Source organism: Prunus avium, chromosome 3, assembly GCF_965620075.1.
Source record: "Prunus avium chromosome 3, drPruAviu1.hap1.1, whole genome shotgun sequence".
Lineage (NCBI taxonomy): Eukaryota > Viridiplantae > Streptophyta > Magnoliopsida > Rosales > Rosaceae > Prunus > Prunus avium.
Genome location: NC_142286.1, coordinates 40669494 through 40692809, shown reverse-complemented (window position 1 = coordinate 40692809; position 23316 = coordinate 40669494). Strand labels below are relative to the sequence as shown.

At 37.9% G+C, this 23316-nt stretch overlaps 5 protein-coding genes and 1 non-coding gene across 6 annotated transcripts; 2 read left to right on the top strand and 4 right to left on the bottom strand.

The window, feature by feature from the left end:
• The first annotated feature begins 797 nt into the window (after positions 1 to 797).
• Positions 798 to 4214, top strand: PHT3;1 (phosphate transporter 3;1). Its single transcript, XM_021967314.2, has 6 exons — positions 798 to 1308; positions 1947 to 2308; positions 2437 to 2480; positions 3224 to 3438; positions 3526 to 3650; positions 3745 to 4214. The coding sequence occupies exons 1-6, from the start codon at positions 997 to 999 to the stop codon at positions 3803 to 3805; spliced, it is 1119 nt and encodes a 372-aa protein (XP_021823006.1). The 5' UTR covers positions 798 to 996; the 3' UTR covers positions 3806 to 4214.
• Positions 4215 to 4700: 486 nt separating this feature from the next.
• DET3 (vacuolar ATP synthase subunit C (VATC) / V-ATPase C subunit / vacuolar proton pump C subunit (DET3)) lies at positions 4701 to 9525 on the bottom strand. Its single transcript, XM_021967362.2, has 11 exons — positions 9271 to 9525; positions 9115 to 9183; positions 8778 to 8905; positions 8561 to 8660; positions 8094 to 8161; positions 7864 to 8005; positions 7554 to 7670; positions 7220 to 7345; positions 5548 to 5631; positions 5359 to 5438; positions 4701 to 5153 (listed from the first exon to the last, which is right to left on the bottom strand). The coding sequence occupies exons 1-11, from the start codon at positions 9382 to 9384 to the stop codon at positions 5051 to 5053; spliced, it is 1131 nt and encodes a 376-aa protein (XP_021823054.1). The 5' UTR covers positions 9385 to 9525; the 3' UTR covers positions 4701 to 5050.
• A 162-nt stretch (positions 9526 to 9687) lies between these two features.
• On the bottom strand, positions 9688 to 9760 carry TRNAK-CUU (transfer RNA lysine (anticodon CUU)). The gene has a single exon. It is a non-coding gene; the product is annotated as a tRNA-Lys (tRNA).
• A 291-nt stretch (positions 9761 to 10051) lies between these two features.
• Positions 10052 to 13259, bottom strand: FUS3 (AP2/B3-like transcriptional factor family protein). Its single transcript, XM_021967251.2, has 6 exons — positions 12525 to 13259; positions 11394 to 11483; positions 11040 to 11140; positions 10873 to 10919; positions 10691 to 10767; positions 10052 to 10565 (listed from the first exon to the last, which is right to left on the bottom strand). Exons 1-6 carry the CDS (start codon positions 12864 to 12866, stop codon positions 10257 to 10259), a joined length of 966 nt encoding a protein of 321 aa, XP_021822943.2. The 5' UTR covers positions 12867 to 13259; the 3' UTR covers positions 10052 to 10256.
• Positions 13260 to 15882: 2623 nt separating this feature from the next.
• Positions 15883 to 20008, bottom strand: LOC110764379 (long chain base biosynthesis protein 2a). The gene is made up of 12 exons (XM_021967338.2): positions 19514 to 20008; positions 19309 to 19374; positions 19014 to 19102; positions 18779 to 18924; positions 18575 to 18699; positions 18399 to 18492; positions 17810 to 17973; positions 17320 to 17481; positions 17040 to 17166; positions 16707 to 16873; positions 16507 to 16614; positions 15883 to 16352 (listed from the first exon to the last, which is right to left on the bottom strand). Exons 1-12 carry the CDS (start codon positions 19637 to 19639, stop codon positions 16257 to 16259), a joined length of 1470 nt encoding a protein of 489 aa, XP_021823030.1. The 5' UTR covers positions 19640 to 20008; the 3' UTR covers positions 15883 to 16256.
• Positions 20009 to 21537: 1529 nt separating this feature from the next.
• On the top strand, positions 21538 to 22553 carry LOC110764316 (nucleolin). Its single transcript, XM_021967249.2, has one exon. It carries the CDS (start codon positions 21760 to 21762, stop codon positions 22333 to 22335), a length of 576 nt encoding a protein of 191 aa, XP_021822941.2. The 5' UTR covers positions 21538 to 21759; the 3' UTR covers positions 22336 to 22553.
• The last annotated feature ends 763 nt before the right edge of the window (positions 22554 to 23316 follow it).

Here is a 23316-nt window from a genome sequence, read left to right as displayed (position 1 = left end):
TGTTGACTTTGTATTTTTCTCTTTTGTATATATATATGGAGGGGTAACTAGAAAGGAAAGTAAGTAAGAAAATTTCTCTTTATGGAAAAGGAAATTTGAGTAGTCGTCTACAACGAAACTGAAGTTTGGAAATTGCCAAATTGAAAGACCATATTCTGTATTGATTTCCCCGAGATATGCCTACGAATATACGATTCCAGCTCCCCATGGGTTGGTTCTTGGTATTGTTGAGGCTGTTTCTATAACCGTTGTTCACACTAGGACGACATAACAAAAGCCACCTTCTTACCATTTACAACTCCTTTCTCATACACACAAATATCATTTATATATTGCTATGTTCAAACAACTTACCTAACTAAAATTCTTTGAATATACACAAGCGAAAATTGTAGGTGAATGCATCTTTCTTTCTTTTTTGACAATTTTCATATACAAAACTATTCTAATTACGAGGAAAATTTAGCCCAAAAGAAGCGAACACGCTAACCATATCAATTGGCATAATTCACATTTGCAAATTTATAATTCTTTTTTTGTCACAACTGCAAATTTATAATTCTTTTTTGGTCACAACTGCAAATTTATAATTGAGAAACAAAACAAGGGTGGGATTTCAGAGTCAACATGTTCCAAAGCCCTACTTTCATGGGCCGCCGGGCCCAATGTGCTCAGTCAGAGTGAGAGACCAGCGAAAGGTCAGCAGCACTAAGGTGGCAGAATCGTAATTAAACGAAATCGACAGGGTCATCTCATAGAATTGATGCGAGGGTTGAGCACTGGACCATAGCAAAAACCGGAATCAAAAGGCAGAGGAGAACCCCATTTCTAACAAAGCATCTGGCAGCGAGAGTTTGGGAGAGAAAACCTCTCTCTTTCATTTCATTTCCTTTCCCTTTCTCTCCCTCTCCCTTGCTTCTAAATCTCAAGGTCCTTCCTCTTCTTCCTTCTTAACTCCCAAATCTTAGACAAATCAGACCACTTCCTGTTTCTCTCATGGCTCTTTCAGATAAACACTCGCGTGAGTCTCTGATCCCTAGCTTCCTCTACAGCTCCTCATCGTCCACCAAAACTCTAGCGCTGGAGAAGATGCTCCATGCCAGGCCTAGCGGCTTCACCTCCAATGTGAACGTCGAAGGAGCGTCGGCCAGGAAGGGCCTGGTCATTCCGTCGCCGAGCGAGCCCTCCAAGAAGATCGAGATGTACTCGCCTTCCTTCTACGCTGCCTGTACTTTTGGAGGGATCCTCAGCTGTGGTCTCACTCACATGGCCGTCACTCCTCTTGACCTCGTCAAATGCAATATGCAGGTCCTCTTTTCTTCAGATCCCTCGCCTTTTCATCTCCAAGTTTCTATCTCTGATTTTATTTTGATTTGATATCCTTATCATACAACAACTCATTCTACCTGATTAGATCTGCGGTCTTTTATCTTCGTATGTGCTCGTTACATTTCATTTGTCTATGTATTCATCCGTATATTCTGTCTAAGTTCTTTGTCTGCTTAGGTCTGCGATTTGTTCTCACGTATTTGCTATTAATTTTGAATATCTCGGTCCTTAATTCCACTGCATCATGATCTGAACTGGATCTAGTTTTCAATGAATTTGCACAGTTTTAGAGATTTTTATTTAATTAATATTCTCCACTCATGATTTTCCCCGCTAACCATTGGTTGTTTTTTTCCTTCTATTTTCTATGTCTTCGATTGATTCATTTCATTCTCATTCTGTATTGATTGCTTTCAACCTGCCACTCTATATTGATCGTTTGATTTAGTTAGTTCGCTTTGTAATGTTCTGAATGTAAGATGTTTGTTCTGTTAACTTCAATCTTTATTTTGTTTATCATATCAAAGACATCTGTAACTAACATATTTCTCACTACACTTAGTGGCGGATGTAGATAATTTAATTGACGCTGTGGATATTAATTGTTGTGTTTCTAGATTGACCCAGCAAAGTACAAAAGCATATCATCTGGTTTTGGAGTTCTACTCAAGGAGCAGGGCGCCAAGGGCTTCTTCAGGGGATGGGTGCCTACCTTCCTCGGTTACAGTGCTCAGGGTGCCTGCAAGTTTGGATTCTATGAGTTTTTCAAGAAGTACTACGCTGACCTTGCCGGACCAGAGTTTTCTGCCAAGTACAAAACCTTAATCTACCTTGCTGGTTCTGCATCTGCTGAGGTCATTGCAGATGTTGCGCTTTGCCCCTTTGAAGCAGTCAAGGTCAGGGTACAAACTCAACCTGGATTTGCTAGAGGTTTGTCAGATGGACTTCCTAAGTTTATCAAGTCTGAAGGTGCTCTTGGGTATGTTTTACTGCATCATCATTTCAATATTTATGCTCTGCAACACACATGGATGCATGAGTTGTTCCTTTGGGTTTCAAACAAGCTGCTGTTGTTAAGATTAACATGTGAATAATTTTCCATTGCAGGTTGTACAAGGGTATTGTTCCTCTATGGGGTCGTCAAATTCCATGTAAGTTAGAAATATGGGAACACATGATCGTCTTTATTGTCTACTTGTGTTAAATACAGCTTTAACATATTTCTGTATGATTTGGAAGGAGTATTCCATGGTACTGTATGCACCATACAGGGAACCCTTTTTAAAAATGAAAGTGGTAATTTTGAGGATGCAATTGGTCTCCACAAACTTGAAAACTGTAGTTTTGAGAATCTCCTATTTCTATGGTCATGCTTACTACTCTGAAGTTTGAATTTTGTTCTTTCTTTTCCACTTCCATGCTTTCCTGAGTTCGAGTATTGTCTGGAGAGTAATCTATTGGGGTCAGGAGATCTAATTGTTGCATTCGTGGTTTTTTTAAGCATTAGGTAAATGCCTTGAATTTTCTGGCCAAAAAAAGAAGAAGATAGCTTTATTCATGTTAATTAAGATCTAATCTTATGATCCATGTTTACTTTTTTTATTTGGAGTTGAGCCCAAAGTTGAGTTCGTGTAGTCCTCTTATCATTTAATAGAAAAGAACTTTCTTGCTCGAAGCTGTTTGTGGGTCTTGATGTGGTGTTTATTTCAGCCTATGGCCTATTATATGCTACATTTTCTGTTAGAACTTCCCATTTAAGCTCTTTGTGAAACTAGCCTAATAGGTGCTGAATTTGTATCCTTGCAGTTTTATGATCTTGAAGCTATATACTATGCTTTACTTTAGCACAAAATTGCTTTTACTTGATTACTGATCTACTTGTTTTTTCCTGCAGACACAATGATGAAGTTTGCCTCCTTCGAGGCCATTGTGGAGATGCTCTATAAATATGCCATCCCTAGACCTAAGGACCAGTGCTCCAAATCTTTGCAGCTTGGTGTGAGTTTTGCTGGAGGATACGTGGCTGGTGTTTTCTGTGCTATTGTTTCTCATCCTGCTGACAATCTTGTCTCTTTTCTCAACAATGCCAAAGGGGCAACAGTTGGTGATGTGAGTGCTGCTATGGTTTCTGGATAATGTTTGTTGTAGTACATCTTCATTGTTTTGTTTTGACTGTTTTGGTTTCTCCTTGTTCAGGCTGTGAAGAAGATTGGGTTGGTCGGTCTCTTTACCCGTGGGCTTCCTCTTCGTATTGTCATGATTGGAACTCTTACTGGAGCTCAGTGGGGAATCTATGATGCATTCAAAGTTTTTGTCGGGCTGTAAGTTATTCCTTCCCGCAACTGTTTGCTTTGTCACTAGTTGATTTAAGGAACTGTTAGGTAAATCTTATGGAATTGGTGTATGTATTTTCAGGCCAACAACTGGTGGTGCCCCTCCTCCTGTTGCTGCTGCCACAGAGCTTGCTAAGGTGTAATCCGCTGGGTGATCAATCTCATCAACTTTGTTGTTTTTGAAACTGGAAAGTTTGTCATAGGAATTAAATAAGCATAGGATTGCGGAAGTTATACTTAAAATGGCTTCTAAGCAAGTGGGGATTTTTATGTCATTTACATCCGGAACCTGTATCCCAGTTTTTCCTTTTTTGACTTGTCTGATTTTCGGGGGATGGTTTTGCTCTCATCCTCTTTAAAAGACGTATTTGTAGTTAGATCAGAGATGAATTTGAAATTTGATGTTAGGAGTGAGGAGGTGTCTTCCCCCTGTCAAGAATAGGCAACAAAAAATAATGTTAGATGGGATATGTTCTTCGGCTATCGGTAGGCATGGGAATTATGCCTGTATACGATTATTATTTCATTTAGATACTCTTCATTTCAGGCTTATTCCGAGTTTGGTTCTTTCAATCTTGCATTCTATATATTTCGTTTTCATCCTGCAATCTTTTTATTATTATTTATTTGTAAATATATAGTTTTCTATCATAGCATTGCAACAAGGATTTTGGGTTTTCTTTCTTTTACCTGAGACCATCTTCTGGGTTTTGATTTGAAGTTTAAATTTTTATGTTCTATTGTTGGCCCAAAGGTAATCAGAGCGTCCGTGTGATGATTAGTTACTTAGACATATAAAATGTTATTTTCCGAGTATAATAATAACTGTTCTTTGAGTTGCTTCCATTACTTCGATTAAATGAAAGGTTCAGTAAATTAACTCAACTTCGCAACAAAAATATATATTTAACATAAATCTTGAGTGTAACTCTGTATTAGCCAGAAATATATGCTCGTTGTTTTGCCCGTGAGCAATAAAATAAAATAACATCCCGACTTCTTGGTTGAGCTAAACGCGGTCTCCAAATTATTCGAAGATGAGGAGAACCCAAAAAATTTATTGCATCATATCTTTCAAATAATTATAAAAATGAGGTACATCAAGAAAATCGGTTTCATGCTCTACAGATATCATGAGTAAAAAAAACCTACAAGTCTTCAGTACCAAAACAAAAGACTACTAGAAAGTTCTGAGATGAAAGAACATCCCAGTAGAGTTCACCTCCCAATAAACGCTCACGGAAAATCTCAAAGCAGCAATTATAAGTAAATAAACAAAGAATATAGCTATCAATGCCAATATACAAATACCCCGCTCCCCTGTTATTGTTGTGTAAAGGAATACTCAGATTCAGATTGCGAAACTGAAAGGACAATCTTGCGCCCATTCAAACAAGATTGATTGTGAATGAAACATATGGATGTGCATCCGCGTCGCCTGCTAGACCAGCCATCCCTCCCCCAACTTCATCATCAGTTTTCCAGAAGGTACTGCATTGTAACACAAGGAAGCAACGTCAGAGAACTAAGCTTAATGCAAACAGCATATCACATAAAAAGGTCTCTTAGGAGTCAACAAGCGTCCTAAAGTCATCTTCATCTACAATTGGTTAATTCAGTTTTACTAGTATTGTCATCAAAGAGTTGAGGCTCCCCCTTACTATGCCGCAAACGTAAGTAAAGCTTATGGACTTGCCTGTTACCACTATCGCACAACCCTTCAAGGATTGAACGTACTTTCTTCTCACTTTTTGTAGTCGGAGCTAAGACACATGCCTGAAATATCATTTCAATATCCACTGGTTAGTCAAAAGTGCTTGGTCGTAAACGAGTGACAGAAAATGAGAACACTATTATTTTGGACCAAAAATGAGAACTTTCTTACCAAGAAAGATGGTGGTAAACCATATCTCAGAATACTCTCTGCAAAGACACGTACAGCACAAAAATGCATCCAGGAGCTGAAAACCTGCATGCGAGAAACTTGTACATTCAGTAAGAAATTTCCAAAATCTGTCATAAGAGAATACAAGAAAGCATGATACAACAATAACGCAATGTATGATGATAAATAGAATAATAATTCAACTAAGGCTCCGTTTGACATTGTGGTGAGGCCAAAAGAAGCCGCTTATTTCAGAAATTTTAAGCCTCAAAGCGTTTGGTAAACCAAAACAACATCCGCTTATTTAAAAATCTCGGGTCCCGCACAGCAGTTTTTCGAAGCAGGTTGGAGGCTGCTTCTCAAAGTTGTTTTTTCACAAGCAGCCGGTTCCAATTAATGAACTTTTCAAATACCCAGCATACCCTTATAAATTTTAGAGATTGCATACTTTACCCTTCATCTTCTTCACAAGGTCTTTTCCAGAAGCTCTAGTTTCCCATCTTTCCACTCAATCTCTTCTCTCACATTTTCTTTCAATTCTTTCTCTTTCTTGGTTCCATGAACCAATTTTCTTGTGGGTTCTTACCACAGCCGCCCTAAACACCCACATCCTTTATTATTATTATTCATGTGGCTGACCCCCTTTCTTGATTTATTTGAAATCGCGGGATACGGGAGCAAGAGGAAGAGGAAGAGTTCTGAGAAAAAAAACAAGAGGAAGACGAAAATGAAGTGGGGTCCGTCGAATTGGGTTGTGTTGTGAGTTGAAAGGGAAATAGGTGGTTCTGGTTTCTTGTTTCTTTCTGGTTTGGCTTAGTTTTTGGTTTCTTTCTGGGTTGTTGATGTGCTTGGGGCTGTTGGTTTGTTGAATGAATATCACTTTTCCCAAACAAAGGGCTGTTTTATTTATTTATTTTTATTTACTGTTTTAGTTTTTATTTAATTCCTTGCCAAGATAGAAGAATGGAGAAAAAGGGTCGAGAGAAAAGAAAAAAGGAGAATAAAAATTGAGAGAAAAAGGAAAAGGAGAAAAAGGGCCTTTTTCCTTCTCAAGTTTTTTATTTTAATAATTGTATATTACTATTAAGATTATTATAAAAAATTGTCAATGTATTGTAAAACAACATAAATATCATTTTCAATATCATACCCTTTTTGGTCATTATACAGTCACAGCACTTCTAGAAAAAAGTTTACCAAACGCCATGACACTGCTTTTTATACTCACAGCACTTTTACAAATATAGATTACCAAACACTTCACTACTTCATTTCACAGCTGTTTATTCTCGCATCACAGCAGAAACAGTTTTTTTTAAAAGCACAGCAATGCCAAATTAGCCCTAAGAACAATTATGGGAAAATTGTAACTGAGCCACATAGAAAATAAATGCGGGCATCATGTATAGAAGCTACTTAGATCAGGCCATAACAGGCATCTTTAACTTAAGATTACTAGATAGACACCCAATTTTAATACCACCTGATCACTCAACATCACCTATGGTGCCACAATGTCGCTATATTTTTATTGCATGACCAGTGGCAGGTGACCTTGAACTTTTTTTTTCTTCCCATTAGTTCATAAATCCCCCTAAAACCATTTTTCCAGATTAAATCATAATCTTCCTCACTTTATAAATATGATAAACAAATTAAACTAAAAAATTACCTCTCCGTAGCTGGCATAGCACCACTGCAAAAGGGAGCTTCTTAAATTTTCTTGGTCTTGCACCAATTTTTCTAACTCCTGCTTTCGACTTTCTTGTGCTTCAGAACTGTATTCGAAATCACGAATCTGAATGACATGATAAAGAAACACAAGTCAGTAATAAGGTTTCTCCTTACTCAGTAAAAGAAAGGAATTAGCATATTTGGGCAATTTATGCATCTCTAATCCAGACACATTTCTCAGGAATGGTAATTTCATATTGCATAAATGGTAAAGAAGAATTAGTTTTGCACGTTCATGGAAAAAGCAAAACAGAATGTACAGAAATACTCACTTGGAACCCCTTTTCACGAGCACTTGTTCTAAAATTATCTGCGACCCGATTGAACAGTGTTGCAGTGTAAAGTGCATATTCATTATCTTCAAATAACTTCTTAGAGGACCTAGGGACCTGAAAAATGCTTATCATGATCAATAAGACTGAAGCAAGAAGGCTAAAATAAATAAGAAGTCACTGTGCTAGCTTTTATTTCAAAACTTTGAAAGATACAATGGACAAGTTGATCAACTTTCACCACCCTACTGCAAAACCTTGTGTCTGTAACAGTTGAAGCAGAAAGATATGGCGTGGGAAACAATCATACCACATAGTTAGTCAAGGTCTCATAGCTTGATAGCCAATCCTTCTGAGAATACTTGGGAACAACTGCAAGGAGGGTCACTAGATGTTCTGAGGTAATGATGTCCTCTGGTTTCACTAAATTGGAAAGATCACGGACTGCTAAGCTGAAAAGGCCCGAGAGATTGGTAAAATTAGAATCAGAGCAAAATATCCCGTGCAATTGCAATTATTAAACTTAGAGAATAATTATACCTTCCACTCTGCTTTCTGTTGATAGCATTAAGTTGACTGCGGACATTGTTATACTCGGCTACGCGAACCTAACATGAGAGGCACATAATGTATAGTGATTTATTCTTCTGGGAAAGATTCATGGCCTAAATGTATAAACATTTCATATTATCATTAAGTTTAGTTGTTAAGGCAACAAACTAAAGAAAAGAAAGCCTTTCAGAAGTGATTCTATGGGGAGAGACTGGAGGAACTAGGCTGACAACCATTAACTATATTAGTTCAACTCCCCAGCAACACATTCATGGTTATTTCAATCAATTGTGTCCTTAATCAGCAGCAGCTTGTGTCCTCTAAGCTAAGCACAACAAAGAAATGTCTACAATGACTGACTATGTATTATTGAGTAGTGGTAACAGTTTATCAACCAATAACTTTATCGTAAACTAACATACTGATGCTTAAAAGAAAAAAGGGTGAAGGATTACCTTGAGATCATCCTCAATCTTTGCGACTTGACCATGAATGCTGTCTACGACCTCCTTCAAAGGCGACATTGTAGGGTACTTGGCTTCATCCCAAACGAACCTACCATCATAACAAAAACCCAAAATTCAATACCCAAACACAGAGATCACTCATGATCCGCAGCCAAACATCCTAAGTCCATATTTGATCTCATTGAATTGAACTGTGATTCAATACCTAGTAAGGTATGAATCAACGGGTACACCATCGACAGTGAGTGCGCTGCTCTCCACGCCTGAAACCCTCTCCAGTTCCTCGATCTGGCGCCTGATCTTGTGAGAAACACCCTCTACAAAGTTGTTTGACTGCAAATTGCCAAATAGCACGCAATTAGTACCGAAATTAACAGATCGAAGCAATGAAAAATTTGCAATGGAATGGCGAAAAATTTCATTTGAAAAGATAAAGAGATCAATCATTATCGTTCTATGTAGTTTCTACAGAAGCGGATAAAACGTCAAGAAATTTGCATTGGAAGAGATAACAAACAAGTTGTAGAAGTCCAAATTAATACCTTCAAGAGATCGTCGCTGAGGGAGAGAAGAGAATCCAGGGTTCCAACACGGAGATTAGGAATATTGAACTGTAGAAATGATAATATAACCAGAAAGAATTAAGAGAGAGCATCAGATCTTGCAAATTAAACGAAGGAAACAAGAAAGAGCAGTACTCTGTAGAGGGGAGTATCGAAGGAATGCTTGGAGATTTGTTCCTGGATGCGGTTCCATAGAGACGACGCCGAGTTTTGGACCGGCAGAGACACCACCCAATACCTGCTTGCCATTCAACACAACCGACTTAAAACTGCACACCTTTCTCTTGTCTTCCTTCTTCAGCTCTCTCTGTACTCGCCCCTCACTTCCCGAACTCCCTCTCTCGGCTCTGCTTTCTCCTCCTCCTTTTATTTTCTGTAGATTTCTAGTTTTCTTTTCCAATTCGTAATTATCTCCCATAGATATTATGTAGTAACTAATATTGACCAATCAGCTCAAGCCATCTCATCCATAACTGGTAAATGTTGCCGGTCATTCCAAAAAAAACCCCGGTAAAAATAAATAACATAGCAAAAACACCGCGGTAAAATGTTCGCCCACCGTGGGGCTCGAACCCACGACCACAAGGTTAAGAGCCTTGCGCTCTACCAACTGAGCTAGACGGGCAACTTGCGCATTTGAATGGAAAAGAGGCTCATAACTGCTGCCTTCCTCAAACAACAGTGAAAAATTATGAGTGATGGAGATTTGTTTGTCTGGTCCACATTATTGAGGCTAAGCCAGATGAAGACAAATATATGTGTCCCAGGTGGAAACTGCAGCTACATGCCAGCAAATAATAGAAAGCTGGAAGATGAGGAACTAGATTCTTGTTCCAATTATACAAATGGTTAATTAGTTTGTAGCATATAGATTAGTTAACTGATTATAATTTATACTGCTTAGGAGATTTAAGGATATTATAATTATGTCCTGGAAATTAAACAAATAATTAATTGGGGCAAGTACATGTCACAAGTTTCTACACTTGCTGTTGCCTTTATTAATGCATAGGATGCCCAAAATACAAGGGTACCAAAAACAGAGTGAGACCCACCACTTGGTCGTTTAGGTTTACATGTAAGCATGTAGTGCCTTGTACTAATGCTTCAAAATTTATAACTTAATAGTAGTCATCAAGGGACAAGTTTTCAACAGAACCAAAACTTTCATGCAGAGGCCCATTTCTGGAATAGTTGGTCATCGATCCCCCAAAAAAATCAAGCAGAGAGTCATTTGAGAAGGTGGTGGTGTCATACACAAATGACATGCCTGCAGTTGTATCTTCATCCATTGCCATTGTGGGCATGTAAAACGAACTCGACTTGTTCGCCTCAGATTCGTCAAGGAAGAGATCGTTCACGCCGTTGTTCATAGTGCTTATGTCACCATACACATGATCTTGGTCAGAAGCCTTCTTAGCCTGAATGACCTGCCAATGTATGATTGTGAACAATTTAATTAATCCCTGTTTAATTGGTATTCAGAAACTTGCTAAAATGTACACTTATAATCATATCAGGAACTGGAATTGGATAATAAATTCGGTCACCATACGTAATTCTGGTTTTGATTATCTTGGTAAACCATGATAAAATCTCCAAGCTGTAAGCCATGTGCGTTAACAAATTCCCCTGAAAAAATTCAACATTACAAGAATGATATTCTGAAATTTGTAATAAGTACTTCACTGTACACTAAGAATAACTAGATGCTGGATAAAGGAAAAGAAGGGATACCAGTATTTTCAAGTACATACATTCTGCTGTTGTTATTAGGCCAAAACCTGCTTAATTGGAAAATAACAAAGAATACATCGGCCATTACATATATCTAAAGGAAGGTATATCTTACTCATGCATTCAATCTGTAATTTCTTTCAACAGAAAATAGAGGAAATTTAAACCTGTACTTGAAGCTCCAAACATGCAGACCATCTATGTCATCCATGCTGATTGGAATTCCTTCCTTTGATTCCAGGGCAGGGAGATGAGCCTCAGCTGCTTTCTGGAATTAAGTTTTCCAATGTTAATATACAACATTCATCATGTTTTCCTAATGAAACAAACTTCGCCGTTGTCATATAAAACGAAACCGTTGATCACCTTTTCCTTTACAAGCTTAGCTAGCATGATAGTCTTGATGCATACATGTATAGCTATTAGCTAGCTAGCCATTTGCAAACGCGAATGCTTACTTTTGAACTAATTATCAGCAGAATGTTTGAGTAATTACAGAGATTAGTTAGATCAAACCTTACCTTGGGGAGTATCATTCTTCTGAGAGAGCTCACATCACTATTCTTAAGCTCCTTTTGGAAAAGAAATCTCAACCTTGTTGGATCAATAACCTGAAGCATCCAGATCCACGCATGAGATCGTCATTACATTAATTAAGTTTAGAGTCATCGATTAGATTTTGTACTCAACAGATATGCATTGAACAAACTTGTCCTGAGGCAGACAGCATAATCAATTTGCAACAACTGAAACAGTGATCAAGCTGCAAGTGTTCACAAGACAGTGCAATAGTATTTTCTATTGTCCTGCATATTGGACCAACATGCCACCAAACCAAATTATGATTAGCACAGTTAGGAACTTTAAAATATGGAGTCCACTTAGAGTTGGGATTTGTATTAAATATGCATAACTCCAACGATGATTCACACATCTAAACGTTACTATTAAAAAGGTGAACTCATCAATCAAACGGTCATTTAACTAAAAAAATGTTCGTATCGAATACGACAACATTGTATTGGGAATTATTTCCCAAATCTATATATAAACTGGACGGGTTTGACGGTGTGATTCATTTCGAAAATGTACAAATTAATTTGTTAAGGTTCAAATGTACGATCCATTATTGGATTTACAGAGTTGGTGCACAACCTGATCATGCCATCACAAAGAGTCAATTCTTGGATATTATAGATCGGAAAAATTCCATGAAACCAACAATACAAATGAAAATTAAAAAAATGAATCGTGAAATTTAATTTAACAAGAGACAGACACATTGATGGATCAATCAAATCAAAATCCGGGCCCTGTAAATAAATGAAAGAAGAGAAGAAAATCAAGCAGATCGTACAAGCCCAAAAGGTACCCATCATGTACACCAGTGTCTAGAGATATCTGATTGAACAGTGTCAGACATGGATCGAAAAGTACAACAATAGAATTAACAAAAGAGGAAATCTTTGAACGAAAATAATATAAGGAAAAGGCTACTGAGAAACATAATTTAATTTATGAGACAAATATTATTGATTAAAATTAAAAAAGAAAGGTAAAAAATTGAAGAAAAATAATGAACATTAATTCATATATAATAGATAGATATCAGGTAGTAGGAATTAGGAAAGGGAAGGGGGAAGGAAGCTCACACGTGCAGGCGGGAGAGTGGAGGGGGGTTGGAGGGAGGGCAGCACGTGCGAGGTGGTGGTGGAGGAAGCAAAAGTGAGATGATGAAGGTTGATGATGGATGATCGCCTCTGTCTGGTCATTCTTTTCTTCCTGTGGACACCAAAACTAGTCACAGCATGGACAAGGTCGTCATGGTCATGGATGGAGCCGCTCCGATCCGACCCGTGAAAGGAAGTCTTGTCCCCCTTGGCAGTGACAAGGCCGAGCTCAGCCTCAACACCTGCCCTCAACCCACAGGCCTCGGTTTTCTCATGATGAATTAGGCCAGCTGCTGCAGAAGCTGCTGCTTGGTCCATCATCATTAGCTAATAGCTAATAGCAAATAGCAAATAGCAAACAGCTAGAGAGAGAGAGAAAGTTGGATGGGGTTTTGGGTAGGCACTTAAGCAAAGCAAAGCACAGAGAAAAAACACCTTGGAATTCAGTAAGAGTGGCTGTGGTTTCTTGATCAGTGCTTGTGCAGATCGAAAACTAGCAAGTGAAGGACGCTCGGCAATCGCGAAATGGGTGGGGGCTAGCTATGGGAAAGAGAATTCTAATCTCTCTCGCATATCTAGTGGGTGGTTGTGGAGGTAGAGGCACCTTTTCTTCTATTTCTCTTTTGCTATTTTTGGTAAGGGTTTTTGCTGCCTCCTTGGTTTTGCAGTGACATTTGTGCAACCTGCATTCAGTCATATGTATATATGTATATTGCTTTCCTTTGCTCTCTCTCTCTCTCTCTCTCTCTCTCTCTCTCTCCTTTTTAATTTTGGCGTTGTCATTATTAATTTGTGTGCAAATGCAAATGCAAATGGGTACATTATTAATGATCAGTAGAGTAGTGGGATTTGGAAGAAAAGAAAAAGGCAGATTTAGGGTTTGGGTGATCAGAATTTACAATAGAGGACCTCTTGTTCTGGTTTGGATGACAAATGTTGCATATGTATTCATGGGCGCTCTTGGTTTGGTTGAGCTGAGTTGAGTTTATAAACCGTGGTTAAGGGTAGGGTGGAGGTTGGGGTTAGCGTTGAGAAGTGTGGAGCCAGCGGAGCATACTTAGAGGAGGGAGGAGATAAGGGAGAGGGAGGGGAAGGGGGAGGGGGAGGGGTGGTAGTGGGTAGAATGGCCAAGAGACAAGTGACGGATGGACGCTCAAGACAACAAAGCTGGTCTGAGATGAAGCTCCAGCTGTTGCAAAAGTTCTGACTCTCCATGCAACTGAAATCAATGGCATTTTTGGGCTTATATATTGGGCTCTGCTCTCTCTCTCTCTTCTTTCTTTCCTTGTTTCATGTGATGGAAACCAAACCAGACGAACAAGACCTCTACGTAATATACATGGTGGGGTGGGGGAGGGAAATAAGAGGAGAGTTTTGGGTGTAATACTCATACCATGGGCTTTTCTACTTTCTTTTCACATCAACCTTAAGTAATTAATACCCACGGATTCAGTGGTTTTTCTATATGAAGATGTACGTCTAAGGATTAACTTCTCCATCTGATTCCGAATTTTACGCCTGTTAATCTCATTCGCGTTCCAGTGGGTCATTTACTAGAGAATAGAGATATTCAAATAATAATAAAAAGCACCCTCTTTTCTTTTTGCCCGTTATTACTGTGTTACCTTTGCAAGTAAGCTTCCGCTGCCACCTGGACGGCATGCAAAGGTGCTCGTATTTGTCGTTGAATAAATGAAGCAATTAGCATCTCTCTCTCAAGTCTACTTGCGGACTCTGCTCTCTGAATTCCTAACCTAAACGAAGACTTCAGTTCAGACACTGTTTTTTCTTTTTTTTAGGAAGTCGACACTAATTATTAGACTGGTGAATAACGTGCAATTTGCTAATATTCTCCAAAAATAATTTAATTGACGTTGTGTTTTTTCTTTGTTTTTGGGGGGCGGGGGATTCAAATTTATGTAGATATTCAGTTGTCCGTTATCACAGGAAATTTCCACCTTGGAATTGGAGGAGTTCATTCAATAAATAACCATCGACTCGGAGGGGTGACACATTTTCACACCTACCTCAAAAACAAATTGCTCAATACCATTATAACTTTCTGACGAAAAGTCCAATTCTAAAACAATAATAAGTATTTAAAAAAACCAAGCTGCATTGATACAACTCATACATACAAAGAGAGAAGAGAAACTCAATTAAATAAATTTTTAAAAAAAACTATTAAGAAAAGAAAAAAGAAGAGTGAAATACCATCCCTCCCCAGCCACCCGAGACATGTATGAACAAAAACGGGGTAGGGGGGTGTATTCAATTAGGATTTTAATAGATTTTTTTTAAGCTTAAAAGTCTAGTGGTATTCAATTATGATTTTTAAGTAATCAATAAAAATCTGATGGTATTCAATTAGGATTTTAAAATCATTAATGCAAGTCTGGTGGTATTCAATAAGGACTTTCAAAAGATTAGAAAAAGTACGGTGGTATTAAAAAACTTACCGATTTTGAGGTATTTCATTAAATGATGTATTCTGTGAGACTTTTCAGTGGGTGATATAAATACCAAACCCCATAAAAAATCACACCCTATTACATCTGATTCTCACGTTGGTTCTCATCTTTTTTGTCTCTTCACATGCTTGTTCTTTTATATGCTATCAGACCATTTTTTTTGTCTCTATTTGTATTATCTGTGTTGCTTTGCTGTGGAACAGACAAAGAAGAAGAAACCAATCTGTAAAGATTGATAGTTGGTGTTTTTGGTTGCGCACTGCCTCGTTCTTTAGGAATGATTTCTCTTATTTTATGAAGTATTATTTATGAAATATTATTTTTCTTATCTGTCATTCTACAGTTTTGATCTAATTTGAATCGTCATTTCTTATCTGTGTTGTAAAAACTGTATGTTTGAAACTGGAGAAATGACACAGTTTCAAAAACAATTATTTGAATCATCAAACAGTTATTGGTGTTTTTACAAACTGTAGAATCGTCATTTCTCATTATTTTATGAAATAATATATTTTTATTACTTTTGTAAAAAATGGAGAATGACGATTCAAATAACTATTGAGCTTTGTTTTGATCTAAACTAGTCTTTCTTATCTTTCTTTTTATATAATACTAATAAATAGTGGACGGTGGAATGACTAGAAGAAGTCCATCACTAGAAAATTTCCTTGCGTTAAGCCATGTCTAGTTGCTACATGACGTTATTGTTATTACTTTTATCATTTGGTTATTTATCCATGTGGCATGATTAATCCATGTTATTATATAATTTTTATTTCATATGAAATCCTAGAGCAAATCTTTTGATTCTTTGGAGAATACAAAAAAGTCCTAAGTGAATCATAAGAGAATCATGTAATTACAATCTATTAAAATCATAAGTAAAATCTTGTAATTACAAATCTTGCTGAAATCCATTACATTAAAATCATGTGATTACAATCTATTAAAATCCTAATTGAATACACCCCCCTACATGGAAGCAAGGGTACAGAAACAGAACAGACCTTGGTAGTTACTTGGTATAAACTAGAGAATACGACATATTACAGCTTAGCTTAGGGCAGATGATATGATAATGATACTAGTATACCACCACCGCAAGTTTAAATCACAAACTACAGACATGCCTACTACGACATCATTTATCCTACACTCTGAGTCCAGCCTCCCCGACTTCTTAGCTCACGAATGACATTTCAAGAATCAAGCCTAAGGCATCCCCTCTTTCATTAATTCTTAATCACTCCAACTTGAGCAACCTTTCTTCTTCCTGCAGCTTCTTTGGTTCTGCCGGGAAGTATTTTATACCCACCAGATCCCCAACCCTGCCAAATACCTGAAAGAATCAAACCCCAACAAAATGTCAGGGCACAAGTTTTCTCACATTAAAACGGAATACTTGCAACTATAGCATCAGGAAGTTGCATGCACTTAACACACGAAGCCCAAGAATGGATATGTCCACCACCCCAAGTTATACAACAACTTACCTCCAACGCTTTGAGCAGGTCTTCCTTTGTATGAGAAGCAGATATGCATATACGTGCCCTTGCCAATAGCAGTGGGGTTGCTGGAAATGCTACTGTCACAACAGCTACCTGTATGTAACAATAATCATTTAAATTTCCTTGGAGCCAACAGAAAACTATAATCATGGAGTACATGTTACAACTGGGCAGGATGGACTCACATTCTGCTTGAGGCACTCCCGTGAGAAGGCAGGAATTTTGGCTGGGTTGTAAAGCATAATTGGCATTACTGGAGAGTCATTATCCCCCAAAACCTCAAATCCCATTTTCTGTAGTTCTGACCTGAAAAAGTTGCTATTCTCACGTATTCGTGCAAGTTTTTGGGCACCTACGAGGAAACAAAAACTCATTCAATGATGGTCATATATAGAAGAAACGTTAAACCCTAAATTTGCTGAGTACAATATTAAAACACATTCCCAAGAAAACTAAAGAGAATTAAGGGGAGAGAGAGAGAGAGAGAGAGAGAGAGAGAGAGAAGTATCTATCAACACCTCTATTGGAACCATCCTCTCCAAGAATGACCTTTATAGCAGATATTATTTGTTCTGCAGCTGGTGGTGATATTGAAGTTGCATAAAGATGAGCAGGGCAAGTGTACTTCAAGTATTGGATAAGCTCCTGGATATAACACCATCAGTAGACCACATTAAATTCAATAAAGAGCTCATAATTTATTTAAGATAACTTTGTAAATACACCAAAGTCTACCTAGATTACACCACGCATTGTTCAACCGATTGAAAGTATAAGGACAGAGCAAAAAAAACAAACCTTGGATCCTGCTATATATCCCCCAGATGATCCAAATGATTTGGTAAATGTTCCCATCATGATATCTACATCAGCTGTATCTACTCCCAAGAGCTCACAAACACCTCTACCTGTTTTCCCTACTGCTCCAATGCTGTGGGCCTCATCCAAATATGTATATGCCTAAGACAAAAGAGGAAGTGGCTAAGAATAAAAAGATTTAGTACATAAATTATTCAAAATTCTTAGACAGTAGTTTAGCAGAGGTATTTCCCACTAAATGAGATAAGTAATACAGTCAATTAAAAGGAGGGGGTATCCTTCGAAAAAAGATATGTTGATTTTATTCTCTGTTCTTATGACGAAAATGATCAATAATACATTTGAGGCTCTAAGTTTAAGATAAAACCATAAGAATTATATCTTTCCTGTGGAAAATAAAAACAGACTGCACAGAACTCGGAGACCAAAGGCATTTATTGAAGTGTGAAAGCTACCAAGAAGGTGCAACCTTATATTTCTTGCAGATTGCTATAATCTCAGGAAGTTTGCAAAGCTCCCCTTCCATGCTGTATATTCCCTCCACAATGACAATTATCTTCTTCCAGGGTCTGCGGGTCCTAGGTTGCCCCTCTGCGATTTGTTCTCTCAAAACTTCCTCCAAATGAGAAGGAGCTGTAAGTAAAGCAAAAAGTACAAATATAAGTGAACGACATCCGGCCTGCATTTTACCATTTTCTTTTAATTTTAATGAGTAAAACTCCATTCATGCTATCTTCAATATCTAAGAGAAGGAAGTCAGCATATTGGAAAGTTGAGTACGATAAACAGTCCTTTCTATTGAGTAGTCAAATACCTCCATAAACATGGACTAGGAAAAGGACAAATAACCAAAAACCTAACTGTCAATTGCCAGCAGCATTCAATCTAGCCCCTGGTCTTCGCAGTTTGCAATTGAACATAAAACCAATATTTTCGCCACTGTTTTTTCTAAGTATAAAGAATAAACGCCATCATTTAAAAATCTGAAATGTGGAATTTGATGCCCAAATCCAAATCTCACCATCAATGCTATACAAGATAATAACTAGTGGGCTTACTATTGTGTTGGAAAACGCAAATACTAGCTCCAGATCCTCGTGCACCATTGACAATGGAGTTGTGGTTCAAGGAATCACTAACAATCAAGCCTCCCTGTAAATTCAAATGGCATAAATTTGGATAAGGAATTTAAAGACAAAATTTAGACGTAATTTCATGAACAGAGCAAACAAACCTTCCCCAACAGGACTGGAAGGATAGCAGAGTTTGTGACATAGCCCATTCCAAAAACTATAGCAGCAGGTTTCCCAACAAAACTTGCCACACACTTCTCCAGTTCATTATGCAAAACTGTGGTGCCTGATGAAAGAAGCGTATCATGGTAAAGTCCAGGAGAAAAATAATTTAACAAAACCATCTTGCAGAGTCATATACCAACCGCCGTCAACACGGCTACTACAGGTACTGGGAGAATATTTTTTCAATGTCTGGATAGCACGAGGTGTGCAGTATTCATCGGATGCAGCAAAGCCAAGGTAATTGTAAGATCCCAAGTTAAGGCATCTACTGGTTTTTGTGGTTAGTCTGCATCAGCCCCAACAGATGATGATAATATAAATTAAGAATACTTAACAAAGGCGTGCAATATTTATCAAAATTGCCAAATTCTTTACTTGAGTGTCTTGTTGTAGTCATTGGAGAAACGTTCGACCACATCAAACCAAGCATCAGGAGCACTTGCTATAGGTCTATTGAAACAGTCCTGGCAGTCAAAACTTTAAATATCAACCAGAACTATCAATAATGTTTATGGGACTCGAACTCGAAGGAATTCATGTTTAATAAGTAACTGCAGTGCCACCGATCCAATAATAAGATCAATTTCATTTCATGCACAACATAACTTTAAGCTCCAGCCTCAAGAGAAGAGAAGAGATACAAGGCAATCAAAATAAATAACATAAATACCTGAATACGAAGATACAGCCGCCGAATATAGAAATCTTCAAGTCCTAAACAGATTGGAGCATAACCCTGGCTTTGCAACAAAACAATCATTAACATTTATTCTGTACACCCACCCAAACAGCTGTTTTCTTTCTATCAAAAATTATAATAAGAGGGAAAAAAAAAGGAAAGAAAATTATAGGGCCGTGTAGAAGAATATGGGAACCTGCAAATTGCTAGAACTCCACCAGTCGATGAATTTGCGGAAGAAATCTCTGACTTGGCCGAAGACGAAAAGCAAGCCATAGCTGAAGTACGTGGTTAACGCGGTTAAATAAGGGATCGCAATCATTTCGGCGTTGTAATAATTATATGATCCAAAAACCACGCGTTTAACTGTTTGAAGCTTAGCAAAGAGAACTGTATCGAGAATTTGGGAGTTGTGGATCTTTCAGCAGGAGTTCTCAGGGCCTGCAGATCCAAGATATGCAGGTAGATCCGATACTTGGAGTCGGGTTAACCCGCTTGATGGGTCAGGTCAGGACTCAGATGGAGAGGATGAGAGGCGATGCGATTGGATTGGAGGGTCGTGTTCTAGCCCAATCTGTTTTTGGTGCCCCCACTTTTCGGATTTGATTCAGTGACCGGGCTCGCGCTGGCCAAAATTTCCGCGAACAACCATTTTCCTAGCAAAAAAACAAACAAATATTACTTTTTGGGGGGAAGTCTTATGTCAATTTTTCTTATGTTTTATACTCTTCCAATATCTTTTGACGCGTTTCACGTAAATTTAAATTTTTATTGCGACCATTTTTGGGAAATACAGTTTTTTATTATTTACAAAAGAGCAATTGTATTTTAGTGACAAGATAAACAAAAAAAATACAAAAGTAACTAAGGGGCTGAATATGTATACAACTTCTCTAGTGACTAAATATAACAATAAGTGGAATTGATTTAAAGAGAATACGCACAACCCAAAAAATGATTAAAATTCCTAAATCAGCAACCAAAACCACATGTACTCAAGCCTATAGTAAAGATTTATTGGGCAACGACAGAAGTGGAAAATCCATATCGAAAGCCAAAAGCCAAAAGCCAAAAGGAAATAAAATATCTTAAACAAAAAACAAACCACATCAAACTCCTAAAGAGTTCATGATAATTATTAAACTAAAACAAACAAAGAAACAAGATCACCGCTTCACATCCTCTCAAGCAATCCTAAGAGAGCCATAGCATCATACCGGCTAAACTCATGGAGCCGCACCAGCTAAACTTGACCCCAATGCAATCCGACATCATCCTTGCATCGTAGCTCCAAATTTATATCGAAGGCTGACAACTGGAGCCAAATCATTGCATTTGTGAGTCAAAAAACAACACTATATCGTGGTGACGACAACGTTTCACGACGATTGCTTTTACATCACAAAACAAGAACACAAAAAATCTAAAGGGAAAAGGAAGGGAATGAGAGAAAGGGGGGTGATAGGAAAATAAAGGGGATAGAGTTGGAGGCAGCGACTAGGGATTTTTCTTTAGAGTTTTTTGTAAAACAGTAAAATACAAATGAATGCATGTTAGAAGTAGTGAAAAAACACAAGCTGCCCAAAATTACAAATCTCATTCATGTACTTACTCACTTTTCGTTTTGGTAATTTTAGTTATATAATGTTGTTTACGAAGCAATCAAATTCTACAACTATAAATTTGTTAAGAGAACGAACAAATGATACACTTGGAGTCTATTTGCAAATGCTTTAAAGAGACAAAAGTGGTCTCATATATAGTAGTTGCATATTGTTACTTCGAAATACATTAATTAACTTGACGGAGTTTACAAGTCTGAATCCAAACCAATCTAAACTACAATACTAAAATGGATAAAATTAAAATTATAGTAACTAAAATAAAAAATAAATCAAAATACAAGGACAAAACACATAACTCCTCCACGCATGTTTAGTATGGGTGTTTAAGATACAATCTTAATCCAATCAAATGAACCGGATTGAATTGGATCTCTAAATTCCAAAATATGAATGTTTGGATCAGATATGAATCAGATTGAATTGAATCTCTAAATTCCATAATATGAATGATTGGATCTGATGTTGAATTTGCTTGTGAAAATCCAATTCTAATGTTCTAGAAAATACGGAAGTGACAAAAATCTGACTGTGAATTGGGAATTTGCCACTAACATAAAGCCCTAACTCCTTATAAGAAATTAAAAAATAACAATAACAATAAGTAAAGCCCTAAAGGGAGTAATTCAAACCGAGTTCAAAACCGTGGTGCCGCAGACGGCAAACCTACTCTCGTACGAATTAAGATCCTCCCAACTATTCTTGAGGCGTTATAAAACTCGGAAACCCTAACTCAGCATCCCAAGGGCTCCGATTTATCTCTGTCTTTCTGTTTCTCGGTTACCCTCACACTAAAGCACAGTCCTTTCGCAGTTCACTCATGGCCGAAACTAAGAACCTAGGCGAACCCACATTTCCCGTGAAGCGTAAACCCGATCTCAGCTGCGAGGACCAGGCCGACTACCCTAAGAAAACCCATAAGCTTGAAGTTTCTGATATTAGTTCGTCGCTTGCTGAAGGAAAAACTCAAGACCCAGAAAATTTCGACCAGAATTCCTCGGTGGCCGAAGAGAAAAACGATAAATTTGAAGCCAATGCAGACCCTGAAGACCAAGAAGATTTCGTAGAAGACGACGACGAAGATGAAGACGGTGAAAAGTCTAATGGGAAGCCTGAGGTGGATCGCAAGGGAAAGGGGATTATGAGAGATGACAAGGGCAAAGGGAAACTGATAGAAGAAGATGACGATGACAGTGACGACGATTCAAGTGATGGTGGTAGCGAATTCGAAGATGGCGATAGTGATTTATCGGATGATCCTCTTGCGGAGGTCGATTTGGATAACATTCTTCCTTCGAGGACTCGGAGACGGCAGGTTCAGCCTGGGGTTTACATGGCTAATGATATTGGAAACGACGAAGAAGATGATAGTGATGACAGCGATGCTCTGAGTTGAGGAAGGTCAGTAAAACCAAAATTAGCAAAGCTTGACATTATGTGTCGGAGATAGTATTAGTGCTTTGATGAGGTTATGCTAATTAGTTGCTCTTTGAGAACACAATGCGGCTAAGGCTGTGAATACTTGATGTAACTCAATCTAAGTATCTTCCTTCCTTATTGGATCCTATTATTCTGTAGGTATTTTCTTCCCTTCAGTTTATTTTTGTTCGATTTCGAAGTGTGTGAATATGTAGTTTTTTTTATCGTTTTAATGAGCATCGCAGAGTAGATGGCTTGTAAGGTAGGAATATCAGTTTAACTATAGAGTGGACCATGGACATGGAAAAATTTGGCTTGTAAATTTTAAAACCACGAGACTGAAAGTGGGTGATACTTGATCAAAACTCAGTGGGATTTGTTGCTAGGAATAGGAAGACAACAATTTGGGAGCAAGAACATGTCAAATTCTTGAAACAGATACCTTTTTTCTTACGTAGAGAAAGGGAATCCCTTCCAGTGACTAGACTAAGCGTAAATCTATCTCCCTTTCTGAAGTTTTACTGGCATCTCCTTAAGTCCCTGCAGGATGTCCTGATGGTAATTATTCCAATTACCACAGCCCTTTTCAGGTTCAAACCAGGACTGTTTTGCTTAAGAGTTTGCCTTAGCTAAAACTAGTGAGGTCGCCCCAAGGGAAGGAGAAGAGTCAGCAACCCATGGTAGTTGGGGGAAAAAATTGATTTATTAAAAGGCATTTTTGCATCACCTTTTTTGAAAAACAACACTTGCTTCTGCCAAACCAACAGTTGTGACCCAAGGTTACTAGGCATGATGCTTAGACGCAGGTTACTTCCACATTCTTATTAAAATCACTTCATAATAACTTTTTTAACCCTAATTTGATTGAGTAACACTGTTGGTGTGCTCTGAGTTTCCTTGGAGAGGTATGATGGCATTAAGATGTTGAAAACTGTGATGTTTCTTACCTGCATGGAAA

Coding starts and splice junctions, on each gene's coding strand:
- FUS3 (XM_021967251.2), bottom strand. CDS start 12,866: ATGATGATGGACCAAGCAGCAGCTTCTGCAGCAGCTGGCCTAATTCAT. Junction 11,484..12,524: donor CCACTCTCCCGCCTGCACGT/GTGAGCTTCCTT, acceptor TGGATGCTTCAG/GTTATTGATCCAACAAGGTT. Junction 10,566..10,690: donor ATAATCAAAACCAGAATTAC/GTATGGTGACCG, acceptor ATACATTGGCAG/GTCATTCAGGCTAAGAAGGC.
- LOC110764316 (XM_021967249.2), top strand. CDS start 21,760: ATGGCCGAAACTAAGAACCTAGGCGAACCCACATTTCCCGTGAAGCGT.
- DET3 (XM_021967362.2), bottom strand. CDS start 9,384: ATGGCAAGCAGGTATTGGGTGGTGTCTCTGCCGGTCCAAAACTCGGCG. Junction 8,661..8,777: donor GTTGATTCATACCTTACTAG/GTATTGAATCAC, acceptor TTATGATGGTAG/GTTCGTTTGGGATGAAGCCA. Junction 8,162..8,560: donor AGATTGAGGATGATCTCAAG/GTAATCCTTCAC, acceptor CTCTCATGTTAG/GTTCGCGTAGCCGAGTATAA.
- LOC110764379 (XM_021967338.2), bottom strand. CDS start 19,639: ATGATTGCGATCCCTTATTTAACCGCGTTAACCACGTACTTCAGCTAT. Junction 19,103..19,308: donor GGCTGTATCTTCGTATTCAG/GTATTTATGTTA, acceptor TTTGACTGCCAG/GACTGTTTCAATAGACCTAT. Junction 16,353..16,506: donor ACCTGCTCAAAGCGTTGGAG/GTAAGTTGTTGT, acceptor TGATTCTTTCAG/GTATTTGGCAGGGTTGGGGA.